The sequence below is a fragment of the Rhincodon typus genome, chromosome 10, assembly GCF_021869965.1.
Source record: "Rhincodon typus isolate 14 chromosome 10, sRhiTyp1.1, whole genome shotgun sequence".
NCBI lineage: Eukaryota > Metazoa > Chordata > Chondrichthyes > Orectolobiformes > Rhincodontidae > Rhincodon > Rhincodon typus.
The window spans coordinates 45,445,233-45,468,119 of NC_063341.1; the positions used below are offsets into that span (position 1 = coordinate 45,445,233).

Here is a 22,887-nt window from a genome sequence, read left to right on the forward strand (position 1 = left end):
CTCCCCACCTACACTCACCTTTACTGGCTCCATCCCTGCCTCCTTGCTCTGTCTTTCTCCTCTGCACCTGGCTGCTCCTTTATCCGCCTTCCATCTGCATCCCCCTCTCTCTCTATTTATTTCAGAATCCCCTTCCCCTCCCCCATTTCTGAAGAAGGGTCCAGACCCGAAATATCAGCTTTCCTGCTCGGCCTGCTGTGTTCATCCAGCTCTACACCTTGTTATCTTAGATTCTTCAGCATCGGCAGTTCCTACTATCTCTGATCAAAAGTATATCCAGGTGGAGGTTTAAAGAAAAGAGCAACAGGAAATTGGAGGAGACTGGAGAGGTTATTTTATTGGGTATATAGTTGAGTTTCTGAAGGCTTTCACACTCACAGTGGAGAGGGAGCAAGGGGAGGTGTACAGTGGAGTTTGCGGGCAGGAGGGCAAGAAGAGTGAAAAGACTGGAACAGGATGAAAGGGTAGCATAGTGTGATACCATGGAGGAGTTCATGAACAATGATGAGGATTTTGAATCTGATTAAATCAGGGACTGAGAGGCATTTAAATGTTGATGTGGGAGAGATGTAATTACATTAGAGTTGGGGACTAAATGTGGTGTGTCAAAATTTGCAGATGACACTAAAGGTGAGTGGTAGAGCAAAGTGTGCAGAAGACACAATGTCTGCAGAGGGATATAGATAGTCTAAGTGAGTGGGCAAAGGTCTGGCAGATGGAATACAATGTTGATAAGTGTGAGGTCATCCATTTTGGTAGGAATAACAGCAAAATGGACTATATGTTAAATGGCAAAAAATTGCAGCACGCTGCTGCGCAGAGGGACTTGGGTGTCCTTGTGCATGAATCGCTAAAAGTAGGATTGCAGGTGCAGCAGGTGATTAAAAAGGCAAATGGAATTTTGTCTGCCATTGCTAGAGGGATGGAGTTTAAAAACAGGGAGGCTATGCTGCAGCTGTATAGGGTCCCGGTGAAGCCACACCTGGAGTACTGTGTGCAGTTTTGGTCTCCTTACATGAGGAGAGATATACTCGCACTGGAGGGGGTGCAGAGGAGATTCATTCGGTTGATTCCAGAGTTGAGAGAGTTGGATTATGAGGAGAGACTGATTAGGCTGGGATTATACTCATTGGAATTCAGAAGAATGAGGGGAGATCTTATCGAAACATATAAGATTATGAAGGGAATAGATAAGGTGGAGGAAGGGAGGTTGTTTCCGCTAGCAGGTGAAACTAGGACTCGAGGGCATCGCCTCAAAATAAAGGGAAGCAGATATAGGACTGAGGTCAGGAGGAACTTCTTCACCCAAAGGGTTATGAATCTGTGGAATTCCCTGCCCAGTGAAGCGGTTGAAGCTACCTCGCTGAATGTTTTTAAGGCAAGGCTAGATAAATTTTTGAACAGTAAAGGAATTAAGGGTTACGGTGAGTGGGCAGGTAAGTGGAGCTGAGTCTCAAAAAGATCAGCCATGATCTTATTAAATGGCAGGTTGGCTCGAGGGGCCGGATGGCCTACTCCTGATCCTAGTTCTTATGTTCTTATTAGAAGCAGGTGAGAGGAGGATCACTAGATTGATTCCAGAGATGAAAGGCCTACTTCATGAAAAATTGAGCAGTTTAGGCCAATGCTGTCTGGAGTTTAGAAGAATGAGAGAAAATCTAATTGAGGTATAAAAGATGCTAAAGAGGGTTGACAAAGTAGATGTAGAAAGGATGCTTCCTATGTTAGGCCATCTAGAACAAAGAGGTCATAGTGTTAGGATAAAGGGGTAACAGATTTAAAACAGGTGACAAGAAATTTCTTCTCTCGAAGAGGTCATGATTCTGTGGAATTCATGACCCCCAGAGTGTGGTGGATGCTGGGATATTGAGCAAATTTAAGGAGGCGACAGATTTTTAATTAGTAACGGGTTGAGGGATTATAAGAGAGAGTGGGCAGGAAAGTGCAGTTGAGGCAGAGTTGAGATCAATCATGTTTGTACTGAAAGGCAGAGCAGCTTGCAGGGGCTGAATTGCCAAACGTTGCTCATAGTTATGTATCAGTCAAGACTAAGCACAAGCATAAGCAAAAGCATAACACTGTAGGACTGAATACAGTGCTACAGCTGGTGTTTGGGAACCTGGCTAGAAGTCAGAACAAAAATATAAAAAGAAACATGAAGTTAATGCACATCATTATCTTCACTCCCAGCATCTACCCCTCAAAATTCACTCATCTGCATATAGGCAAGGTAAATGACAAAGTGCCTCCAATGTCAAACAGTAAGTTTCTGTGTACACCACATCAGTATAGCAGCAGCTTAACATTTTTTAAATTTTACTAGGTTTAATCTTAAACTTAGAATTCAGCTGTAGGATTTATTCCCAAAAAACTGACTTTATAAATTGGTTTAGAGGGATCAGCAGTAAGAAAATGTCTGGATTGCCAGTTAGGAAACATAATTAATGTTGGAGTATGGATGCAAATCCACATCAAGCAGACAATTAGAAATCCTGAAGGAGGTTATTGAACAATGCACCTGATGAAAGGTGCATTGCTGGTCCTGCATAAGCATCCACAAACAGAACAGTCTATGAACCTGTGGCGAGATCAAGCACTTCCATTATAATCTGTTCATGTGGAGAAACATGCTTTGTTCTGCAGTTCTGCTTTTGTCAGCCAGACATCCTTTGTTTCAAACAATATCATAGTCTCTCTTCATACTTTTGTTTTTGAAGCAGAGGGCGAGAGTTGGAGGAAGAAAATACTTTTATAAAGACCCAATTCTGAAATCCAAGGACAAGCTCCTAAGTTTTGTCAATAATAGTTGTGTGTTTGGTTAGGCACACTAATCATCACATCACCCTAATGCTGCTGCAAAAGTAAACAACAGAGGCTGCCCTCATTAGGGAAGTATTAACCACAAGTTCGGTATAAAAGCATCTCAGAATTCCTGGTACAGAACACTGTAATCAAATCTGTTTAAAAGATTCAGAAGTCTCTTCACATATGACTTCCTTGAACTTGGTGAACCTTGCATAAGGTAGCAAGTTCCTGGGTACTCACATTCCTTTACATAATCAGTTCCAAACTGGAAAACGTAGTTAAAATCCATTACTTGGCAAACTGAAAATTCCTTTTTCCCCCACACAGTTTAATGGTAAAAGCTCACCAATTCATTTGCGTGCTTAGACCAGGCAAGATTGCAGACTTGAGAGCCTGTGTCGACACACTGCAGGGGCTGGCATGTCAGTGTGTTCCAGAAACGAATGCAGCGATCAGCAGTGCCCCCTCCTGATGCCAGAAGGCCATGCTGATGAGGAGACCAGGCAATGGCCTTTACTGCTGCTAAATGTTCTGTGTATTGCTGGACCGGGCTCAAACTGGAATTATTCCATACAAAGAGCTGAAAGAAAAATAAAATCCGGTTGTAAAACAAAAAAACCAACAACAAAAAAAAAAGGATATTCAGCAGTGACTGTAACATCACAAAAGCTTAAGCTACTATATTAGTCATCTGACCCTGGTTCCAATGGGAATTTTTAAATAAAATTTGAAAAGATTCCATCTCCTCCATCATTTGCTCATAGTTAAGCAGCTATATCAAGAGTGATAATAGCAGAAGGTCAATATCACAAGGCCATTTCAGATTTCCAATTTTTGCAAAGCTCTCTCCTATTCCTGGGTGTATGAGTGTACAAATTCTTACTGTACTTGCCTTGTGTTCAATGGACAAAATGAATAAGTTTGAACTAAACCCTAGATTTTGGACACCACCGGAATGAATGTCAGGTACCTTGTTATCGTTGCCCCCAGAAGCTAAGTGCTGGTGATCAGGAGACCACTTTAAACCACAGACTTCCTGCCTGTGGCCCTGTAATCGCCGCTCCATCTGAAGTGGAGGTGTTCTCACATCTCTCTGTAGAATGAGACGGTCCCGACTTCCTGACGAGAGTTGATCAGCATTCCAGGCCAAAGCCCCTATACATTAGGCAACACAGTAATACTATTCGTTTTTAAAAAAAAGTAGCTTTTGTGTTAGTGACTACTTTAGTCTCTTCCCTCTTCTTTCATAACTGCTGTGAAATCTATAAGCAGTAAAGGCCTTATTGTCTCAGTCACTACCTTCTAATTGATCCACTACCAATTAGTTTAAATAAGTGAACATTAAAATGTTTAAAGTTTGTGGCAGATGTGTTTAATAAAGGTTAATATACATCAATGCAACAATAAATCTGGGTAACACAGCTACGTTTTGTATAACACACTGTACATGAAACAAATGTACACTTGGATTATTTAATAATAACATAATGCAAATATCTTTTTTATCTTAGTTATTTTGATATTAAGCCTGTGCTCTTGAAAAGAGTTTCAAAGTCCATCATTTGAGCAAACAGTTGTACTCAATGCAAGGTCCAAATTTTGTAGGATTCTACCATAAAATCCCAAATGCACAGGATTAGAAAATACAATTCTTATCCATAGGGCTGCCCCAGAATTTTATTAACGTTTACCCTTATGTTAAAGTGAAAGAATATTGGATGCATCCAAAGGAATCAACAGGTCATTCCAAGGCAGCTCAGTCTTAATTCCTGCAGGTGTTAGGCATATCCCCAAGCAAGAAGCAAGTTGGGGAATCTGTAGGCTGCATTTGTACATTTCCTAACTTCGCAGGAGCACCTACATACTCCTATAATTATAATAATGCAATATGACTTGCGCTGTGCAAATAATTACGTTATGTACACAATGAATTGGACTGTACATTCAATGGCTTCAGTAAGGCCATATTTTATTAATGTTGCTAGTAGGGCAGTAACTCTTTCTTAAATATCCTAGACTTTTCAGAAAATGGTGAATAGTACAAACTGTTTGCACAGTATACTATCACATTTTGGTTGTTCATCTTTCTTCCTGCCAAGGTTATGCGAGACAAAAGACACAAACCATTTCAATCTGGAGTATTGTTTACACTGGGTTTGACACCGATGCATCTAGTTGTTTAGGCACAGGAGTAGCTCACTGAATGTGTTCTGCTCATGAACTGAACCACAGCTGATCTGTATCTTAACTCCATCACACCCACCACTTTGGGTTTGTAACTAGTAATATTCTTGTCTGACAAAAAAAATTTTTCATCTCCATTTTGAAAGTTTCAATTGACCCATCGTGAGCTATTGGGAAAACAGCTCCAGATTGATGCAGCTGCCTGGCATTGTCTCAGAACAGCTGAACTCAAATTTAACTTCCAGTAAAACAATACGCTTGTATCAGATTATAAATACAAACATCTCAAAACAATCAAAATGTGTTCACGTCAGAAACCTTCAAAACAGTTATAAAACTTTATATTGGTTATTATTTTTAATACGATGAACAAACCAGCAGTTTATAATAAATTTCCCATAATTATGGTTTTACTTAAATACATCTGTTCTTCTGTATTTTTTAAAAAATGCCTCTTCTAAACTCTAATTCTGAAACCAGGTGGTAAATCTGTGGAACTCATAGCTACAGAAAACTGTGGACGTCAAGTCATTGAGTGTTTTTAAGACAGAGATAAGTCGGTTCTTGAATAGTAAGGGAATAAAAGGTTTCAGGGAGAAGGCAGGAGAATGGGGCTGAGCAAACTCAGTGGGACGAATAGCCTAATTCTGCTTCTATATCTTATGGTCTTATTATCGTTATAGCAATACTTACCAACTCTAGCAGAATGTCCGTCAAGAGAGCTCAGCTTTTTCCCAGCTGCCGCATCCCAGATCTGCACATATCCCTTATGGGTACCCACAGCTACAAAATTCCCCTGCGTATATTGAGAGATTGTTTGCATTAAGTTACTGAGACTGAGACTGTTACCACGGAACCTCCTGCAGGTGGAATATCTTGTTTTTATGTAATACCTTGAACGTAATAAAACATCCCAAAAGCACATAGATTGATGTCCTACTCCCATAGTACATTAATGGTGCAGTTCCCCCTTGGAATGCTCAAAGCAGAAGCCGGGGTTAAATCTTTCTTCAGAATTTCCCTCTGTCCTAACCCTCCAAACCGTGCCTCCCCACAAATGATCAGGAACTCAGCAGGGATGGAGAAAAGAAGGAAGTCAACTTGTACCTCTTCATTCCACTCAAGATCTGTAGATGAAGATAGTCAGATCAGAAATGTTTGAATTAGTTGGAAGTCGTACCCAAGCTATCCCTTATCACCCCTGGTATAGGTAGGCAGGTACTAAAATTGAATCATTCTTTGGATACATAATTGTTTTTCTCAAGTCAATGTTGCACTTTTCCACTATGTTGTCTTTAAAATTTCAAGTTCCTAGAATTTGTGGTTTTGCTTTTCTTGAAAGTCAATTCCTGTACAGTTTCAAATGACTCCATTCAATTGATGACCAGATCATGAAACAGAAATTCTCGAGTCATTTTCTGTCTATTCACTCACTCACTTTACCCAGTCAACTGGGTGATAATTCAGTTAACAATCAACATTTTGCACAGATCACCCAACGCTATAGCCCATTCACTCAAAATTAAATGCACTAAACACCGAACTGAGCAAAAATCATAAGGAATAGCATTAATAATAGCCTTGAGGTAAAATGTTAAGAAATATTTGAAAGTAAATCTGAATGAATTTGAAAGTATTCTATTGATATATTGGAAAGACTGAAACCATTGTTTTTGGTCCTCATTCCAAACTCTATTTCCAACTCATATGCACTCCTGGCTGGTCACCAACATTTTACTATAATTCCCTCCCTTAAACACGAGTTCATATGAAACTCTCCTTCCCATGTCTTAAATCACACTGACTCTCATTTACCTGTCACGCTTGTGCTCACTGGCCTATATTGACTCTCGGTCAAGCAACATGATGATTTTAAAACTCTCGTCCTTGTTTTCAAATCTATCCATGAAACCTTGCTTCTCACTATCTCCAGCCCCATAATCTGTCAGGATATCTGGGCTCCTCAAATTCTGGCCTCTTGTGCATTCTCGATTTCAATTAATCCACCATTGGCTGCTACATCTTAAGTTGCCTAGTTCCCAAGCTCTGGGATTCCTCCCAAAACCTTTGTATTTTTAGCTCACATTTCACTTTTAATACACTCCTTAAAATCTACTACTTTGACTTTGCTTCTGGTCAACTGACCTAACACTCCCTTGTGTGGCTTAGTGTCATCTTCATTACAGTGTGAAGCACCTTGGACTTCGTAGTACTTTAAAGGATATACATAATTAAAATACGCATAAGACAATGTTGTTTGTATTGCTGTGCAATAAAATCTTACGGATTTCACTAAGTTTTGATTAGCGAAACAAAAAGGAATCAAATGCATCAGATAATCACCATGACATTTGATTACACTCACCCTCTCATTCCAACAAACAGATGTAACAGAGTCACCATCAATTGAGAGATCACACAGCCTAGTGACCTAGGAAACAAAAACATAAAACACTGCTTAAGGTTTTAGCAAAGATTTGTAACTCAGATTGTGGGTGAGGTTGTTGACATGCTCACCGAGCTGGCTTGTTTTTGTTCAGATGTTACGTCGCCATGCTACGTAACATCATCAGTGAGGCCTCCGATGAAGCACTGTTGTTCTACCTTGTTTGGAATTTACACTGTCTGGTCCGTTATGGTGAGTAGTGTCATTTCTGGTTTTGATCTGTATGGCTTTGTATATGGGAATAAATTCTGTATATTTGTTGATTGCATTATGGGTTGAGAACCATCCCTCTAGAAATTCCCATGAATATCTACGTTTGGCTTGGGCTACTATATAGTTACGTTGTCCCAGTTAAACTGATAGCCTGCATTGTCAGAGTGTACTGATATTAAGGAAAGTTAGTCATGTCATTTTGCAGCTAGCTGACATTCATGTATTCTGATGGCGACTTTCCTTCCTGTTTGTCCGATGTAATGTTTGTGGCAGTCATTGCATAGTATTTTGTAAACCACGTTAGTTCTGTATATTGTGGGAATGAGGTCTTTAATCCTTGAGAGTGTTTCTCGTAGAGTGGCTGTGGGCTTGTGTGCTATCATGATTCCTAATGGTCTTAGGAGTCTCATTGTCAGTTCTGATATGTTCTTGATGTAGGGCAGTACGGTCAGTGTGTTAGGGCGTACTGTGTCCTCTTGCTGCCTGTTTAGTAGGCACCTGTGGATGAAGTTGCGGGGATATCCGTTCATAGCGAAGATTTTCTTCGTCTTTCCTGCGTAGTTCTGGAGTGTTGCAGCAAGTAGTGGCCCGTTTAATGGTGTCTTAATGCAGCTTTGTTTGTGGACGTTGGGGTGGTTACAGAGGAGTTGGTCAGTGTGGGTTGCTTTCCTGTATACCGAGGTTTGGAACTCACCGTTCAACAGAAGCCGATTATTGTTTTCTTCTTCTCTCTTGAATTTAATCCCCGTGAATACGTTGTTGATGAGGTGGTGGGTCTCTTCTAGTTTGTTGCATTTAATATTGACAAACGTGTTGTCCACACACCAGATCCACAGTTTAGGTTGAATGAGGGGCAGGGTAGTGTGTTCTCGTCTTTGCAATGACAGCCTCTGCGATGAGTCCTGAGATGGGTGACCCCATGGGTGTGCCGTTGATCTGTTTGTATATTTGACCATTAAAGACAAAGTGTGTGGTGAGGCACAAGTCTAGTAGTTTGAGTATGTTGTCATTGCTGGTGGAGCTGCTGGTCTGCATTCCTGCTTCCTCTAGTAATGTGGCCAGTGTTTCTTTGGCTAGTGGGATGTCAATTGACATGAATAATGCTGTGACATCAAAGGATACCATAATCTCATCATTGCTGATTTTTACGTTCTTTAGGGTATTGAGGAATTCTTGGGCTGAGTGGATGGAATGGGGTGATCCATCGACCAGGTGTTTCAGTCTCTGTTGTAGGTCCTTGGCCAGTTTATGTGTAGGTGTGCCCAGTTGGGAGACAATGGGTCTGAGGGGGATGTCTGGTTTGTGTACTTCACGAAGTCCATAGAACTGGGGGATGTTCATACCTTCTGTTTTCATTCTCATTTAGTCTGTCTTGGTTATCTGTCCTGCATCCCTTAGTCTCTTCAGTGTCTGGGTGATCCTATTGCCTAGCTGCGGTGTTGGGTCTATCGCCACCTGTTGGTAAGTGTTTGTATCTGCAAACAGTGCTTGTGCTTTCTTGACGTAGTCCAGTATTTTCATGTTCCCTTTGTCCACTGGTAGGATTATGATGTTCTTGTCTTTCTTGAGCTTATCTAGTGCTTATCTAATGCTTTTCTCTCTGTGGTCAGGGTGTCCTATTCGTTCCTTCGGTTTACTGTGGGGATTATAGTTTGTCGGATGGCTTGTTGTGTTTTGTCCGTGAGTCTGTTGTCTTTTAATGTAGTCTCCAGGGCGGCCGTGAAGCCTGTTCTGTTCGCATCTTTGCGGTTATGGTTCAGTCAGTGTAATAAGACAGCTTTCTCAGTTTCTGTGAGTTGTCTACTGGATAGATTTCTTATCCATGTGTCCAGTTCATTATTGTCCTTGTCTTTGTGGTGGACCAGTTTGGTAAGTTTCTCCTATGGCTTGTATCTCCTCTTAGTTTTGGTCCTGTGTTGTTTGATGATGATGGGCTGTTCTAGGGTTGTAGTCCATAGTTTGATCTTTGGTGTGAAATTTCCCATTTGTACTTGTCGAGTCGGTTATGGGCATCATTAATCATTACCCATAGCATTCTGTGTCCGTTCTGTTCAGCTATTTTATATGCCTGTGGGTTGTTGGGTGGAGGTTTGTACTTCACGCTGTGGGGCAGTACCTGGTTCCTGAGGCATTCGTGGGGAAAGTGAAGTTGTTCGCAGGTAGCGCTCAGTCGGTTGGCGAAGGTTTCCCATTGTCGGGCAATTTTTAGCGTGTTGTGCCTGCACGTTCCCACAACATGCAGAACCAAAGTAGTTTACAAAATACCATGCAATGACTGCCACAGGCATTATATCGGACAGACAGGAAGGAAACTAGCCATCAGAATGCACAAACATCAGCTAGCAGCAAAACGACATGATGAACTTTCCTTTATAATCAGTACACTCGGACAACGAAGGCTATCAGTTTAACTGGGGCAATGTAACCATAGGAGCCAAAGCCAAACATAGACCCGCACGGGAATTCTCAACCCATAATGCAATCAACAAACATATAGAATTGGACCCCATATACCAACCCATACAGAACAGAACCAGAAATGACACTACTCACCATAACGGAGTGGGCAATATAAATTCCAAGCAGAGTAGAACAACATCGCTTCATTGGAGGCCTCATTGATGATGTTACCTAACATGGTGATGAAACGTCTGAACAAAAACAAGCCAGCTTGGTAAACAAATCAACCACCTCAAAACACTGCAAAACATGCTTCTTTGAAGTGGTTTAATCCCTGAATAAGTCAATATATTTCTTCCCCAATTTAACACTAAGGGAAGTGAAACCATCAGGCACAATATAAACCAACATGCACGAAGATACTGCAGCAAATGTAGTGTCAATTAGTTTCTCAGAAATGAAGAATATTTGGGGCCCCTCTTCATTCAGATGCTTTTTACAGAAAATCTGTCTCAAATGACCAAACTCCTTCTATCAGTTAAAAGACCACTCAAGGCATCTGAAGGACATATTCAAACTGAAAGCAAAACTCCCTCACAAGGTTATCATATCACAAACAGCTGAAATTGACTTTTTATTCTTAAAATCTAAAAATAAAAAGTCAAATGTTTAAAGACACAATTTAATGACAAAATAGGACAGCTCAGGATTGAGCCTCATAATTCAGATATTGGGAGTGCTTTCAGAAGTTATAGCACCGGTTGCCAAGAAAATTCAGTCAATGAGGCATAGACCCTAATTCAAACATAACGTCAAAAGAAGAAGGAATCAGTTTAAAGAATGCTGTATGTGTGTTGTTTCTGGACTTGCGAACAGATTGTCCGATTAGTTCTGAACAAAAGACTAAAAAAGTTAGTCTTTTACAGGTTACGTTCTCGTAAAGTATTAATAAGTTCCTAATACCAAAGCCAACAAAGGAACGGCATCACTTTCTTTACCATTCCTTCCTCCAACTTCTCTCAAATCTTCTCTAAGATTGAGACCTCAACATGAGGTGAAACAAAGGAGGGGAGCTAGAACATTACCACTGCTTGAACAAGACAGGCCTATTAAAAAGGTGAGTATTTTCTTTATATAAAGAGGCAAAATTAATTTTAAATTTATAAAGCACAAGTGTGGATTTCCCTATCCTCAGACACCTTCCCCCCTTTCAACAACAAGATCTGTTGACGATTGTAGGTTCACAGACACTGGCTGATTCCCGGTGTCTTTTATATGAATATTTTTTCCATGTGAGTTTAACCGTCAAGCAGTGGCAAACACACAACAGCCAGCTGCAATCCTGTTGCCATCCAATACGTTGATCCAGCAGAAATTGAGAGTGGGAGGTCTGACCGATCCCAGCAGGGATCAAGGGTTGGAGCTGTGGCTGATTTTTCACCAACTCCAGGCCATCCCACCAACGGCCCAGGGGAGGACCTTGACTGCTGCAGAGACAACAGGCTGAACCTTGGAACATTTTCATCTACACAAGGGCAGTTTACAGGTTTTAAAGTACATATTGCACCCCACACACTTTTAAAAGAAAATAAAAGCCATCAGTTCTGGCCTGGATAGCTAATACAATTCTGGATATTCTGACAGCTAAATGAATGCAGCTTCTGCAACAAACATGGAAGCAGCTGCAGTTGAAACTCTCAGCCAGAAAGCAATATATATTTATACATGAGGACAACATTGAACTGGACAGATTTTGGGGTAGAGCAAAGTGGGAAGTTAAAGAATTAAAGATTCCTTACATTTACACTATTGGGGTTCTAAACGGGAATGAGGTTCTCTCATCAGGCAAAACAAATACACTGGACGTGATGCGAAAACCCCACAAAATCATGCAAACATTAGAGTCAGAATGCTGCAGAGAAATGCATTAAATGTATAACGCCATTGCAATTAAAAAAATTTCTACCACTTAACATTGATATCAAAGCCTTTGCTAACACCCTGTGCAATAGGTCAAGCTTTATCCAGTGACTTGCATCTGTCTGAATACACTGAACAGAATAACAAAATAAACTGGGTCTCAAGTGAAAAGAAAAAAAAAAAAAAAAAAAAAAAAGTGGCTAAAAAAAAAAAAAAAAAAAAAAAAAAAAAAAAAAGAGTAGCTAACAGACTAAATTTTCGACAGCACCTTACCTGACTGGTACACGCACTCCACAAGTAAACACAAGCACCAAGACCAACGCTTAGAACATTTGCTGCTGACCAATCCACTAGATTGAGATAAAAATCATCCTGCAGTTCTGGAGCATCCAGAACTTTAAACGGAATCTTTGAAATTTTTCTTGTTGGTTTCCGTGGCGACCGCAACAGCTTTTGACTGTTCAAATGGTAATAAGAAAGTTTAATCAATAGTTAGTTGATAAATTGATGTGACAACTCTATAAAATCTGCATATGACAAATAAGTTCTGCCTTAGCGCTCATTCAGACCAGACTCTCAATTTGGGGATGTAAAATATGATTTTAAGTAGGTGTCTCAGTCTCAATTTTTTTTTTAAAAAACTGCAATATGTTGCCATTTACTGCCATAACAGCAAGCCTAATGGGAAGTCCATCACCATTTTAAAACATATTTATTTCAGAGTTGCTTTATGAATTGGAGAGCACATTATTTTTCAGAGTTGCATTATGTAATTGACGACAGGAAAAGCGTTATAATACCTGCCAATCAGGAACTGGAATTGAAGGGGGAACTCAAAACTATAATCACCAGGGAAGTTGTACTGAACAATTGGTTTGAACTATGGATCAACAAATCCCTGGGCCCTAGGGTCTTGAAGGAAGTGGTTAGTGAGATAATATATGCTTTGGTTTTCATTTTTCAAATTTCACTAGATTCAGGGTAAATTCAATTACAAATGGAAAATAGCTAATGTAATTGCTTTATTCAAAAAAGGGATGGAGAGAGAAAGCAGATCTATAGATCAGCTGGCTGAACACTGTTCACAGGGAAATGTTAGAAGCTATTATTGAAGGTGTCATAACAGAGCACTTTGATAAATTTAAGTTAACCAGTCAGAGTCAGAATCAATGTGGTTTTGTGAAAGAGAAATCATGTTTAACCAATTATTTAAGTTCTGTGAAGAAGTAACGTATCTTGTGGATAAAAGGGAGCCATTGGCTTTACTAACGTGTTCAGAAGATATTTGATAAAGTTCTACAACATTGGTCAAATGTGGAAAGTAATAGCCCATGGTGCAGGGCTTTACATATTGGTACAGACAGATGATTGGCTAACTTACAGGAAACAGTAGGCATAAATTGGGTATTTTCTGGTTGGCAAGATGTAACAAATGGTGTGCCATAGGGATTAGTGTTGTACCTCAACTTTTTACAATTTATATAAATTATTTGGATGAGGAGATTGAAAACAGGTGTAGCAAGTAATTAGAAAAGGTAATAGAAAGTTATAGTTTATCACAACAGGAAATGAATAGAAAAATAAGGAGTTTATTCTTCAGTTATACAGGACATTGACGAAACCACATCTAGAATACTGTGTAGCCTAACATCTATTGTTGGAAAAATTTTGGAATCAATTAAGGAAGTAATAACAGGACATTTGTAAAATCATAATATAGTGAAACATAGGCATTGTTTCATGAAAGGGAAGTCATGTTTGATTAATTTATTAGAGTTTTTCGAGGAAGTCTCAACCAGAGTGGGTGGAGGGGAACCAGTAGATGTGTTGTATTTAGAATTCCAGAAAGAGTTTGACAAGGTACCTCATGAAAGGTTAAGTCACAAGAAAAGAGCCAATGTTGGGGGATAGCATACTGACGTGGATAGAGAATTGGCTCATGGGCAGGAAGCAGTGAATGGGGATAAGGGATTCTTTTTCAGGCTGGTAACCCATGATCAGTGGGGTTCCATAGGGATCAGTGCTGGGACTGCAAGTGTTCATAATATATGTATATAATATGACTTGGAGGAAGGAAGCAAATATATTGTAGCCATATTTGGAGATGCCACTCAAATAGGTGGAAAGACAAATTACAAGAAGGATGCAAAACAGTTTAAAGGGATACTGATAGGTTAAGTAAGTGGATGAAAAGAATTGGCAAATTGAGTATAATATGGGAAAATGTGAAGTTGTTCATTTTGGAAAGGGCAACAAAAGAACAGAGTATTACTTAAATAGAGAAAAACTGTACAAAGCTGCAATACAAAGGGAATTGGGTGGAGCTGTGCAAGAACAAAAAGCTAGCACACAAGGTGCAGCAGGTAATCAGGAAGGCTAATGGAATGTTGGTCCTTATTTCAAGGGGTTGGAGTATAAGTGTAGGGAAGTCTTACTGCAACCATACAAGGTGCTGGTAAGACCACATCTGGAGTACTGAGAGCAGTTTTGGTTCCCCTTATTTAAGGGGAGATATCATTTCATTGGAGGCAGTTTCAGAGAACATTTAATAGATGATCCCCAGTATGGAGGGATTGTCTTATGAAACATACATGATTCCTAAGAGGCCTGACAAGGTAAATGCAAGAGTCTAGGATCAGAGGGCATAGTCTCAGAATAAAGGGGTGCCAAGTTAAGACTGAGAAGAGGATGAATTCCTTTTGAGGGTTGAGTGTCTTTGGAATTCCTTATTATAGAGAGCTGGGGGTTGGGTGCAGATTTAAGGCTAAGACAGATTCTTATTCAGTACGGGAATCATGGATTTCAGGGAAAACGCAGGAAAATGGCTGTGAGGAATGTCAGATCAGCAATGATCCTACTGAATGGCAGAGCAAGCTCAATGGACTGAATGGCCTTCTCCTGTTCCTATTTCTTATGGTTTTACAATATTTATCTCCTTTTTTATAAAAGGTTATAAATATACTGGAGGCAATTCAGAGAAGGTCTGATTTTCTCTTTTGTTCAGAATGGCTCCTCAAATCCCATTGCTTTGATTCTGGTTTTGACCACAAAACTCTAATACTACTTCTTCCATTTCAAACATACCTGCTTGAATTTGTTCAAAATATTTGAGAATTATTTAGATGTATTATACAGAAGACCACCAGCCTTTTGCACCAATGCTAACTCGTTGCTAGAATGATCTAAAATCCATCAAGTTTGCCCTGAATAAATATTTTAAAAGTATTATACGAGTACAAATGCAAAACTTCCTAGTTGAGCAGCAAAATTTTTCACTTCACAGTCAATAACAAAGTTAACAACAGCAGGTACCCTGGTAAGGCAAATTACCTTTTATTGCTTACGGGGGACAATGAATATGGAGAAATCTCATTCCCACCTTCAGTAGTGGACCTCTTTGTGCTCAAGGCATACTGCAAATAAGACAACCCATAAGATGGACGAAAAATATTATGAAGTTAAAGTCACATTTTGCCAAAATAAACAAGATTTAGTGAAGAGGAATAAAATACTGAAATGAAATTCCTGTTCAAAACAGGTTTAAAACAACAGAAGATTTGCTGAATTTAACCTAGTAATTTTAGTTTTGCACTAAGACATGATACATCTTTGTTAATAAACCATCAAGACAAAACTAAAAAGTATCTGACCGCGGTCTTTAGTCAAATGAATCTTTAGCACCTTGACAAAATCAACAGTTCCGTTACTTTTTGAACGGACAGATCCACTTGGGAGCAAGCGGTGTCCAAAAATACAACTCTTAAAAGCTTTTTGAATCCAAAACACAAAGAAATACAAGAAGGCATTGAATGCCAAGGATCCTCAGCATCTGCCTGAACTTCTAGAACATGTTGTCTGAATCATGGCGCTTTCACCCTAATGCGGCACTCCCTCCTTACTGCGGCAGCACACCAACCTGGACTGTGTTCAGGTCTTTGAACAAGATTTGAACCCATGACATCATCTCAGAATTAAAGAAGAAACATGCAGCAAAACGTATCTACTTTCAGGTTTTGTACTTACTGTTATAGTAACTGAAGGGCTCCAAATAAAAGAAAGTTTTAGAATAAAAGGCAAGCAAAATTTTCATCCTACAATATTTCCTGCGTGCAGCAGAACGGATAAGGAGGCCACAGAACTGAACTACATGTCAACTCCCAAGCATGGACAGACCTCCCAGTTCTACTCTCGTTTACCATGGTCAAGTTGGTGATATAACTCAGAAAAACACAAGAATAGTTGAGGTCATGGGTGACTGATTACAGTCAGAACAATCCGTCCATAAAAACGACATTATTTAGCAGTTTCTTTGCATTGGGTACTTACTCTGAATAGATTCCTTCGCTCCTGCATTGGCATCTGGAATCTCCGATCTTCAGTCTGAGGATCGCTCACTTTTTCAATGCCTGCTCCCAGTAGCTCATTCTTCAGTAAGGCAGCATATGCTACACCATCTGTTAGTGGATAGAACACACCCCATTATTATAACATAATGGTATCATTCCAGATCACTGCAACTCATTCATCACCTGAAATCAACAATTAAAATGAACAGAGAATGTCTCCTCTGACAGTGAAATGCTGCAACTAAAAGAGGCTCTAAGCTCCGTGTCATTTTGGTGGATATGGGTTCACAAAATAGCTTGAATTCAATAATCTGACAGGTAGCAAGAAAGAAACTTCTACTCTAGGCTGGCGATTCAGTCTTAAATGAGGGATTCCTAAATGTTGGCAAGGTTGGTAAACTCCCTTCCTCAATGATTTGTAGGTTAATAGGCTGTCATCACTGCAGAGTTATAAGGCAATGCTTCTGAAATCATGTTGCTCTTTGAATCACTGCTGAGTATTTCAAACCGTTAAGAGAATAAATAGACAACTGGAGGAAAACAGAGGATACTGCAAGGAATAACATTTCCGCTGTAATCAAAACATTTTTGAGGGAGAGTTCCAAATTAAAAATGGGGACTTGTACAACTTTCAGGAATACCACTGAACAGAGAATAACACAGCATATTGATATTTCCACTAATTAGGATAGCCTGTTTAATAAATCACAAAAGTGATTGGTATTTTGTTGGTTCAGCAACCTCAGGTACACAGGAAAATAAATGAGAATTAGGCATTAACTTCGAAAACTTCAATGTAGCACCAAGCTGCTGCAGGCTCTTTTCTGCACACTCCATCCTTCTGAATAAAAAGTCTCAGGCATACATTGTTGCCAATTCTCAGTCTGTCTTAGCCACCTTTTAAATTCATTGATTCTATTTATTTAAAGTGTCCTACATTTAAAAAGATGGAGCCTGAGCTACCTAACATCCAAACAAAACCATAGAATAACACAGGACAAAACTAGACTGGTGCCAAGTGTGATATATTCAGTTAAATGATTTCACCTTACAGGCATCAAGTGAACACACAGAGTAATAGTTATACAGCAACAATAATATTTCAAACAGTCCTAATCACTGCTCAACTTAAGATGACTGGCTTCAGATTCATCCTCATTAAAAAAAATTATAAAGGCAGGCCACAGGGTACCTTATGGCAAATGACACCTAGATTGGCTGGATGGTCAACAGTGAGGAAAAAGATCCATGATTTCAGGAGGATATAGATGGATTGGGCAGATGGACAGATCAACGGCAGATGGAATTTAACCCTGATAAGTAAGGGTTAAGGCAAATAAAACACAGATCCCAGAAGGCAGCAGGACAGGTTAATTAGGTTAGTTAAAGCTGCATGTAGGACACAAGCCTTCATCAGTCATGGCACAGATTATAAAGAGCAGGGAAGTTATGATGGAGCTGTACAGGACTTTGGGTTAAGCCAGAGCTGGAGTACCGTGTGCAGTTCTGGTCACCACACTGGAGATGGTGAACAGGAGATTCACCAAGATGTTGCCTGGGGGGATATAGCATTTTAACTATGAAGAGATGCTGGATAAACTGGAATTTATTTTCTTTAGAGCATTCAGGGGACCTGATTGAGGTGTATAAGATACTGAAGGATGTGGACAGAATAGACAGAAAGCAGCTGTTCCCCTTAGGCAGCATAATTTTAAGGTGGAAGGCAGGAGGTTCAGTGGGGGATTGGGAAATCTTTTCACCCAGAGGGTGTTGGGAATCTAGAATACACAGCCTGGGAGCGTAGTTGAGGTGGGAAACTTCACAACTTTAAAAAATTCCTAGGATGAGCACTTGAAGTGGCATAATGTCCAAGGCAATGGGCCAAGTGCTGGAAAGTGGGACTAGTGTAGATTTAATAGTTGTTGTCGGTGTAGACTCCGTGGGCCAAAGGGCCTCTTCTGTACTGTGCTATAATTCAACGGTCTGCCCTCTGAACCACCATTGTATTTAAGGTGATCCAGACCACGATACTTACCATCTCTGGACATCAAACATCCACAAACCAGTCTGTCTAGTTTAAAATACACATTATCAGTAAGTACATTATTAACAAATAAGCTTTTTCAGTGGCTACAGTAAGAATTTTAAAGTTATGAATCCACTTTGATTTAAATCACACCACTTAAATATTAATAAAAAAGATCAAGCCTGATGCAAATATATTAATCAAAAAAATTGACACCATTCAAGACAAAGCAGCCCACTTGATTGGTAAGCCATCTACCATCTTCAATGTTCACCACCTTCACCACTAGTACACAGTGACAACAGTGTATACCATCTGCAAGATGCACTGTAGTAAATCTCCAAGACTGCACCTTCCAAATCCACTATCTAAAGGTGCAATTATATGCAAACACCACCATCTGCAAGCTCCCCTCCTAGACACACAATGTTCTGACTTGGTTCCATGTTGGCATTATTTTTCACTATTGCTGGGCCAAAGTTGTGCAACTCCCTTCCTAACAACACCGAGCATACCTACACCACAAGATGGTCAAGGCCAAACACCCACATCCCATGAATGGATTTTTATTTATTCATGATAAAGTGAAAATCTGGGGAAAGACATTCTGATGAGAGAGTGCAGACCAGAAATAAGGCAACAAACTGTCACCTCAATTCTCTATTCATGCTTCCCATGTTGGAAAAATGAGAAAAATTGTACTTCTCCTCGGGTCGTGCCCTGGGATGTCATCAACAACACGTGCATTGTATTTCCTGAGCCGAACATGTAGCCTTTGTGATCTTTAAAGTAATACAAACATACTGCAGCATGAAGGAATCATAGCAGTCACCACAGCAATTGACATTCAAGTGCATAATCTTGTTGCCATGGTCACAGCACAGCCACGCATTCAGACAATGGCAACCCTTCCTTCCTATAAACAGACTAACGTTGTGATATGTAGCACCCTCGGAAAGTAGTTAAAATAAATATTTGAGAATAATTAAAATGGTGGAAGGTATAGAAAAATGCTTCCACAGAATAAAGAAGAAGAATGGTTGGTGGAATTTTCTGCAACACATTATTGTTGGTGGCAGGAGTTCAAAAATGCTTTTTTAAAAAGAGGAAAATTCAGCGATTGCATCACGTTAAATGTTAAGGGGAATAGGAAGCACATGGAAGAGTGGGAATTAGAATGGGTGAATTTTGCGCAAGGCTTTGCTACAGAAAGTGGTTTGTTTCTGCCTAGTAATATTCTAAAATTCTCTAATCAAGAAGCGAGAATGTTCGAGATTTGTTTCTCAGTATCTGACGTGTCAATTAGTTTATGGACAATTTTGAATCAAAAGCAGTGAAGATGGGTCGCTTTTAACATTCTGCTATAGTTGCAGGATGTAATGTTGGTTATAAACCTGAAGTTAGTTTTTACTATTTAACTCATGATTGGACTAACACGAATTCTAAAACAACTTCATCGCAGCCCCCGAGAGTTGAGAAGGATGTAATACAGATGGGAATTTCCTGAAGAATTTATACTACTGACTATACTATGTCACTATAAATTGAAACAGAATACACTTTGCCAGACTGTTCAATTTAACTCTTCTTGTACACTGTTCATAACTTGAGTTTTTCTGTCATGTTATTTGATTTAGTTACAGCTGCCACAAAAATAACCAAAACACAAAAATTTAATTTGCAATTAATGTTGCCATGATATTTCTCTTGAAAAAGCCAGCTGCCATCTTTTCCACTGGATGCTGGACAGTCTGCATCATGGATTACTGAAGATGGCACTGCGAGGTTAAAGTACAACTGAGACAGTTAACTATGTCTATCATGATTTGTATGTAGGATCTCCGTTTCCTGCTGGCTACAGCATGAATTGGGCTGAAGCTAATCATTGTTAGTTGCCCTTTGTGGTCACACTCCCCACTTGCCTTCCCCTCTCCATTATCACCAAACTTTTGCAGAGAACTTACAATGTAGTTAGCTTTGCTGAAGCAATTAATATACATTGGTGATATACACTTTTTAAATTACAAGAGGGTTTGACTGCTATTATCTGCTCAATAAGAGGAACAATCAGGTGTTGGGTGATCTAGTCTAGCACTGTTAGCAACAATCAGCGAGACAAATAATTAACTTGCAAAAAAAAAATCACAGACTATCTTCCATCTTTCAAAGCCGAGAACGTTGTGTTCCAAAATCCAGTATTAATGGGTCTCACAAGCTGGTGACACCAGTAATAATTTTGTACACTGTTTCATTGCTTCCCTTCACATCCACACTATGAGCAATTAGTTTAATAATGCCAATAAACAAGCACTCACTATCACAAGTAAAATTTATTTTATTAAAGCCGAAAGATTTAATGTCAACATACTTACTGTGACTTCAGGTTACACCAAACCCAAAGAAATAAATGCATAAAATCTCAAAAATACAATATTTAACTTTCTCATTGTGAAGACAAAAGGAGATAAGTAATGTACCTTTCCCATTATCAGAGTTTGCTTCCTTCGTTTTTCGATTCTGGTTGGGGGATTTTCCATTTTCCTGATAAGGACCAAGAGTACAGCAAAGTATTTACTCAGTGAACGTTCCCTCTCCCCAGACAATAAACAGATTAGTCAATATGTTAATATTGTAGAGTTAATGACAGACTATTATTACTATAGACTAATAGGTAGCTTGGGGTGTTTGTCACAAGTTTGTGATTCAATTTGAGTGATCAAATGAGTTAAGATAGTAACAAAAAGCATGGTTCCTTTTGTATATGTTACCCATTAGGTAAAATATTACCCATTCATTGGTATTTTTGAAACGAGTGACAGAACTGATTTGCACCTTTATCCCTCAACTGTCTGGGAGGCAATAGATTAGCACACCAACTTAACACCTTGTTGGCCTTTCTAGATACATGTCATCACCTACTATATGCAGCTATTAAATATCAACAACTTAAATAGGAGAATCCATCAAAATTATAAAATGAACCATAAAACAGTTAACATTTTTCAACACTATTTAAAACAGAATTACAAATGTGTTTAAATTGGTTGGTCACTATGTAAAAATATTTAACAACAAAAATTACTTGGAATGAACTGGAGCCTGCAGCACCTTTTGCTATACAATTTGTGAAAAGTTTCAAAGGAATGATGATATTTGAATACTGAGGCAAATCAGCAGAATTGCTCAATGATCTAATGGTAATTTAACGTTCCTAAGATTTAAGAGTCACTAGAACTAAACTCTGTCCTGCTTTAAAAAAAAAGAAAATTGTACAAGTACATGTTATCAATGAACCCTCAGCATGTATGCCTCAACATATTAACTGCACTAATGTGAATATTTCTATTTCCTTTGTTGATTTAACATTACATTTTCTTGCCATTGCATCTTAGTTCAGACACTTGCCACTATCATACCTAAAATATGATGCCTCACAGATCAGAGATTGTCAAAGTAAAATAACTTAAAACCTGGCTAAGACATGTAATGGCATTTTCCAAATCCTCCAAAGTGGTAAACTTCAATAAAATGCAGTGAACACAGGATGGACAAATATATTAATTTTGTGATTAAATGGTGTTGGATTTAAAACTAGGTTAATATAGGTCAGAGGGTCAATAATCTCCTCAAAAGCCAACACCTTTTTCCAAAATTAATTTCAAGATATTTACAATGTGACTCCCAGCACTGGTTAACACAGGATCTGCTAGATTAACTGATGTCACTTATAAAACCATTGCAATCACTCACAAAAATACCATCATTTCTTACATTTATAGCATGAAAGTTGATGCTCCAGTTTGAACTTGCTCTGGTTGGGATGAAGCGGTCTCCTGTCTTACGAGGAAGGATTCCTGGAGAGTTTGCGGTTACAGGCCGCGTGCTCAGGGCAGACTGTTTAAAATAAAAAGATATTCATATCAGCAAATTATTTTGGAAAATAGAAATAATCTCAAATTACTTCAATTCATGAGTGTTACAGACAGAACTTAAAAAAAGTGAACATTTATAGGAATCAGCAGAACTATTGGATCCAGTCACATAAATATATTTATCAACATTTTCAGATATGAAACCTCTTCTTCAGTTGTGCCATTAGTCATGGCTTCCACATCTATAGGTGCATTTTACATACATTGCTACTTAAATAAACAATGCAATTTCCCAAGATAAAGTTTACTTTTAATAAGCAACATTTTAAAATCTACTCTGGTCAATCTATAAGAAGTGAAAATATTCTGTATCGTTATCGTTTTAGTCTGGGTCCAGTATTCACTTCAATCCATTAATCTGAGCTTCAAATCTTATGGTATGTTGAATGCCTAATGATGGGCAGATTGAATTCAATAATTCTCCCAACCACTAGCTACCATCAAAGTTTCAAACAAAACAGTGTCCCTCCTTTGCCCCAGTCTTATAAACTCAAATCTATAACTTCTGCATGACCACCTTAAAATAACATGCCTGGAGCAGTGCACACTATTTGTAACAGAGGTATCATCATTGAATTCCAGAACAAAACTTTCAAATAGTTAAATAATGTTCCA

At 39.0% G+C, this 22,887-nt stretch overlaps 1 protein-coding gene across 1 annotated transcript in view; it reads right to left on the reverse strand.

Annotated features, from left to right (window-relative positions):
• LOC109930947 (fizzy-related protein homolog) overlaps positions 1 to 22,240 on the reverse strand; it is a gene marked incomplete at its 5' end in the record, with an annotated part of 32,218 nt that extends 9,978 nt beyond the window's left edge. Inside the window, 9 exons of the mRNA XM_020530324.2 lie at positions 3,152 to 3,385; positions 3,776 to 3,960; positions 5,683 to 5,785; positions 7,355 to 7,420; positions 12,242 to 12,425; positions 15,299 to 15,381; positions 16,295 to 16,422; positions 20,818 to 20,881; positions 22,112 to 22,240. Of these exons, the coding sequence (XP_020385913.2) occupies positions 3,152 to 3,385; positions 3,776 to 3,960; positions 5,683 to 5,785; positions 7,355 to 7,420; positions 12,242 to 12,425; positions 15,299 to 15,381; positions 16,295 to 16,422; positions 20,818 to 20,881; positions 22,112 to 22,240 (1,176 nt within the window). The remainder of the gene's footprint in view (positions 1 to 3,151; positions 3,386 to 3,775; positions 3,961 to 5,682; positions 5,786 to 7,354; positions 7,421 to 12,241; positions 12,426 to 15,298; positions 15,382 to 16,294; positions 16,423 to 20,817; positions 20,882 to 22,111) is intronic.
• Between the last annotated feature and the right edge of the window lie 647 nt (positions 22,241 to 22,887).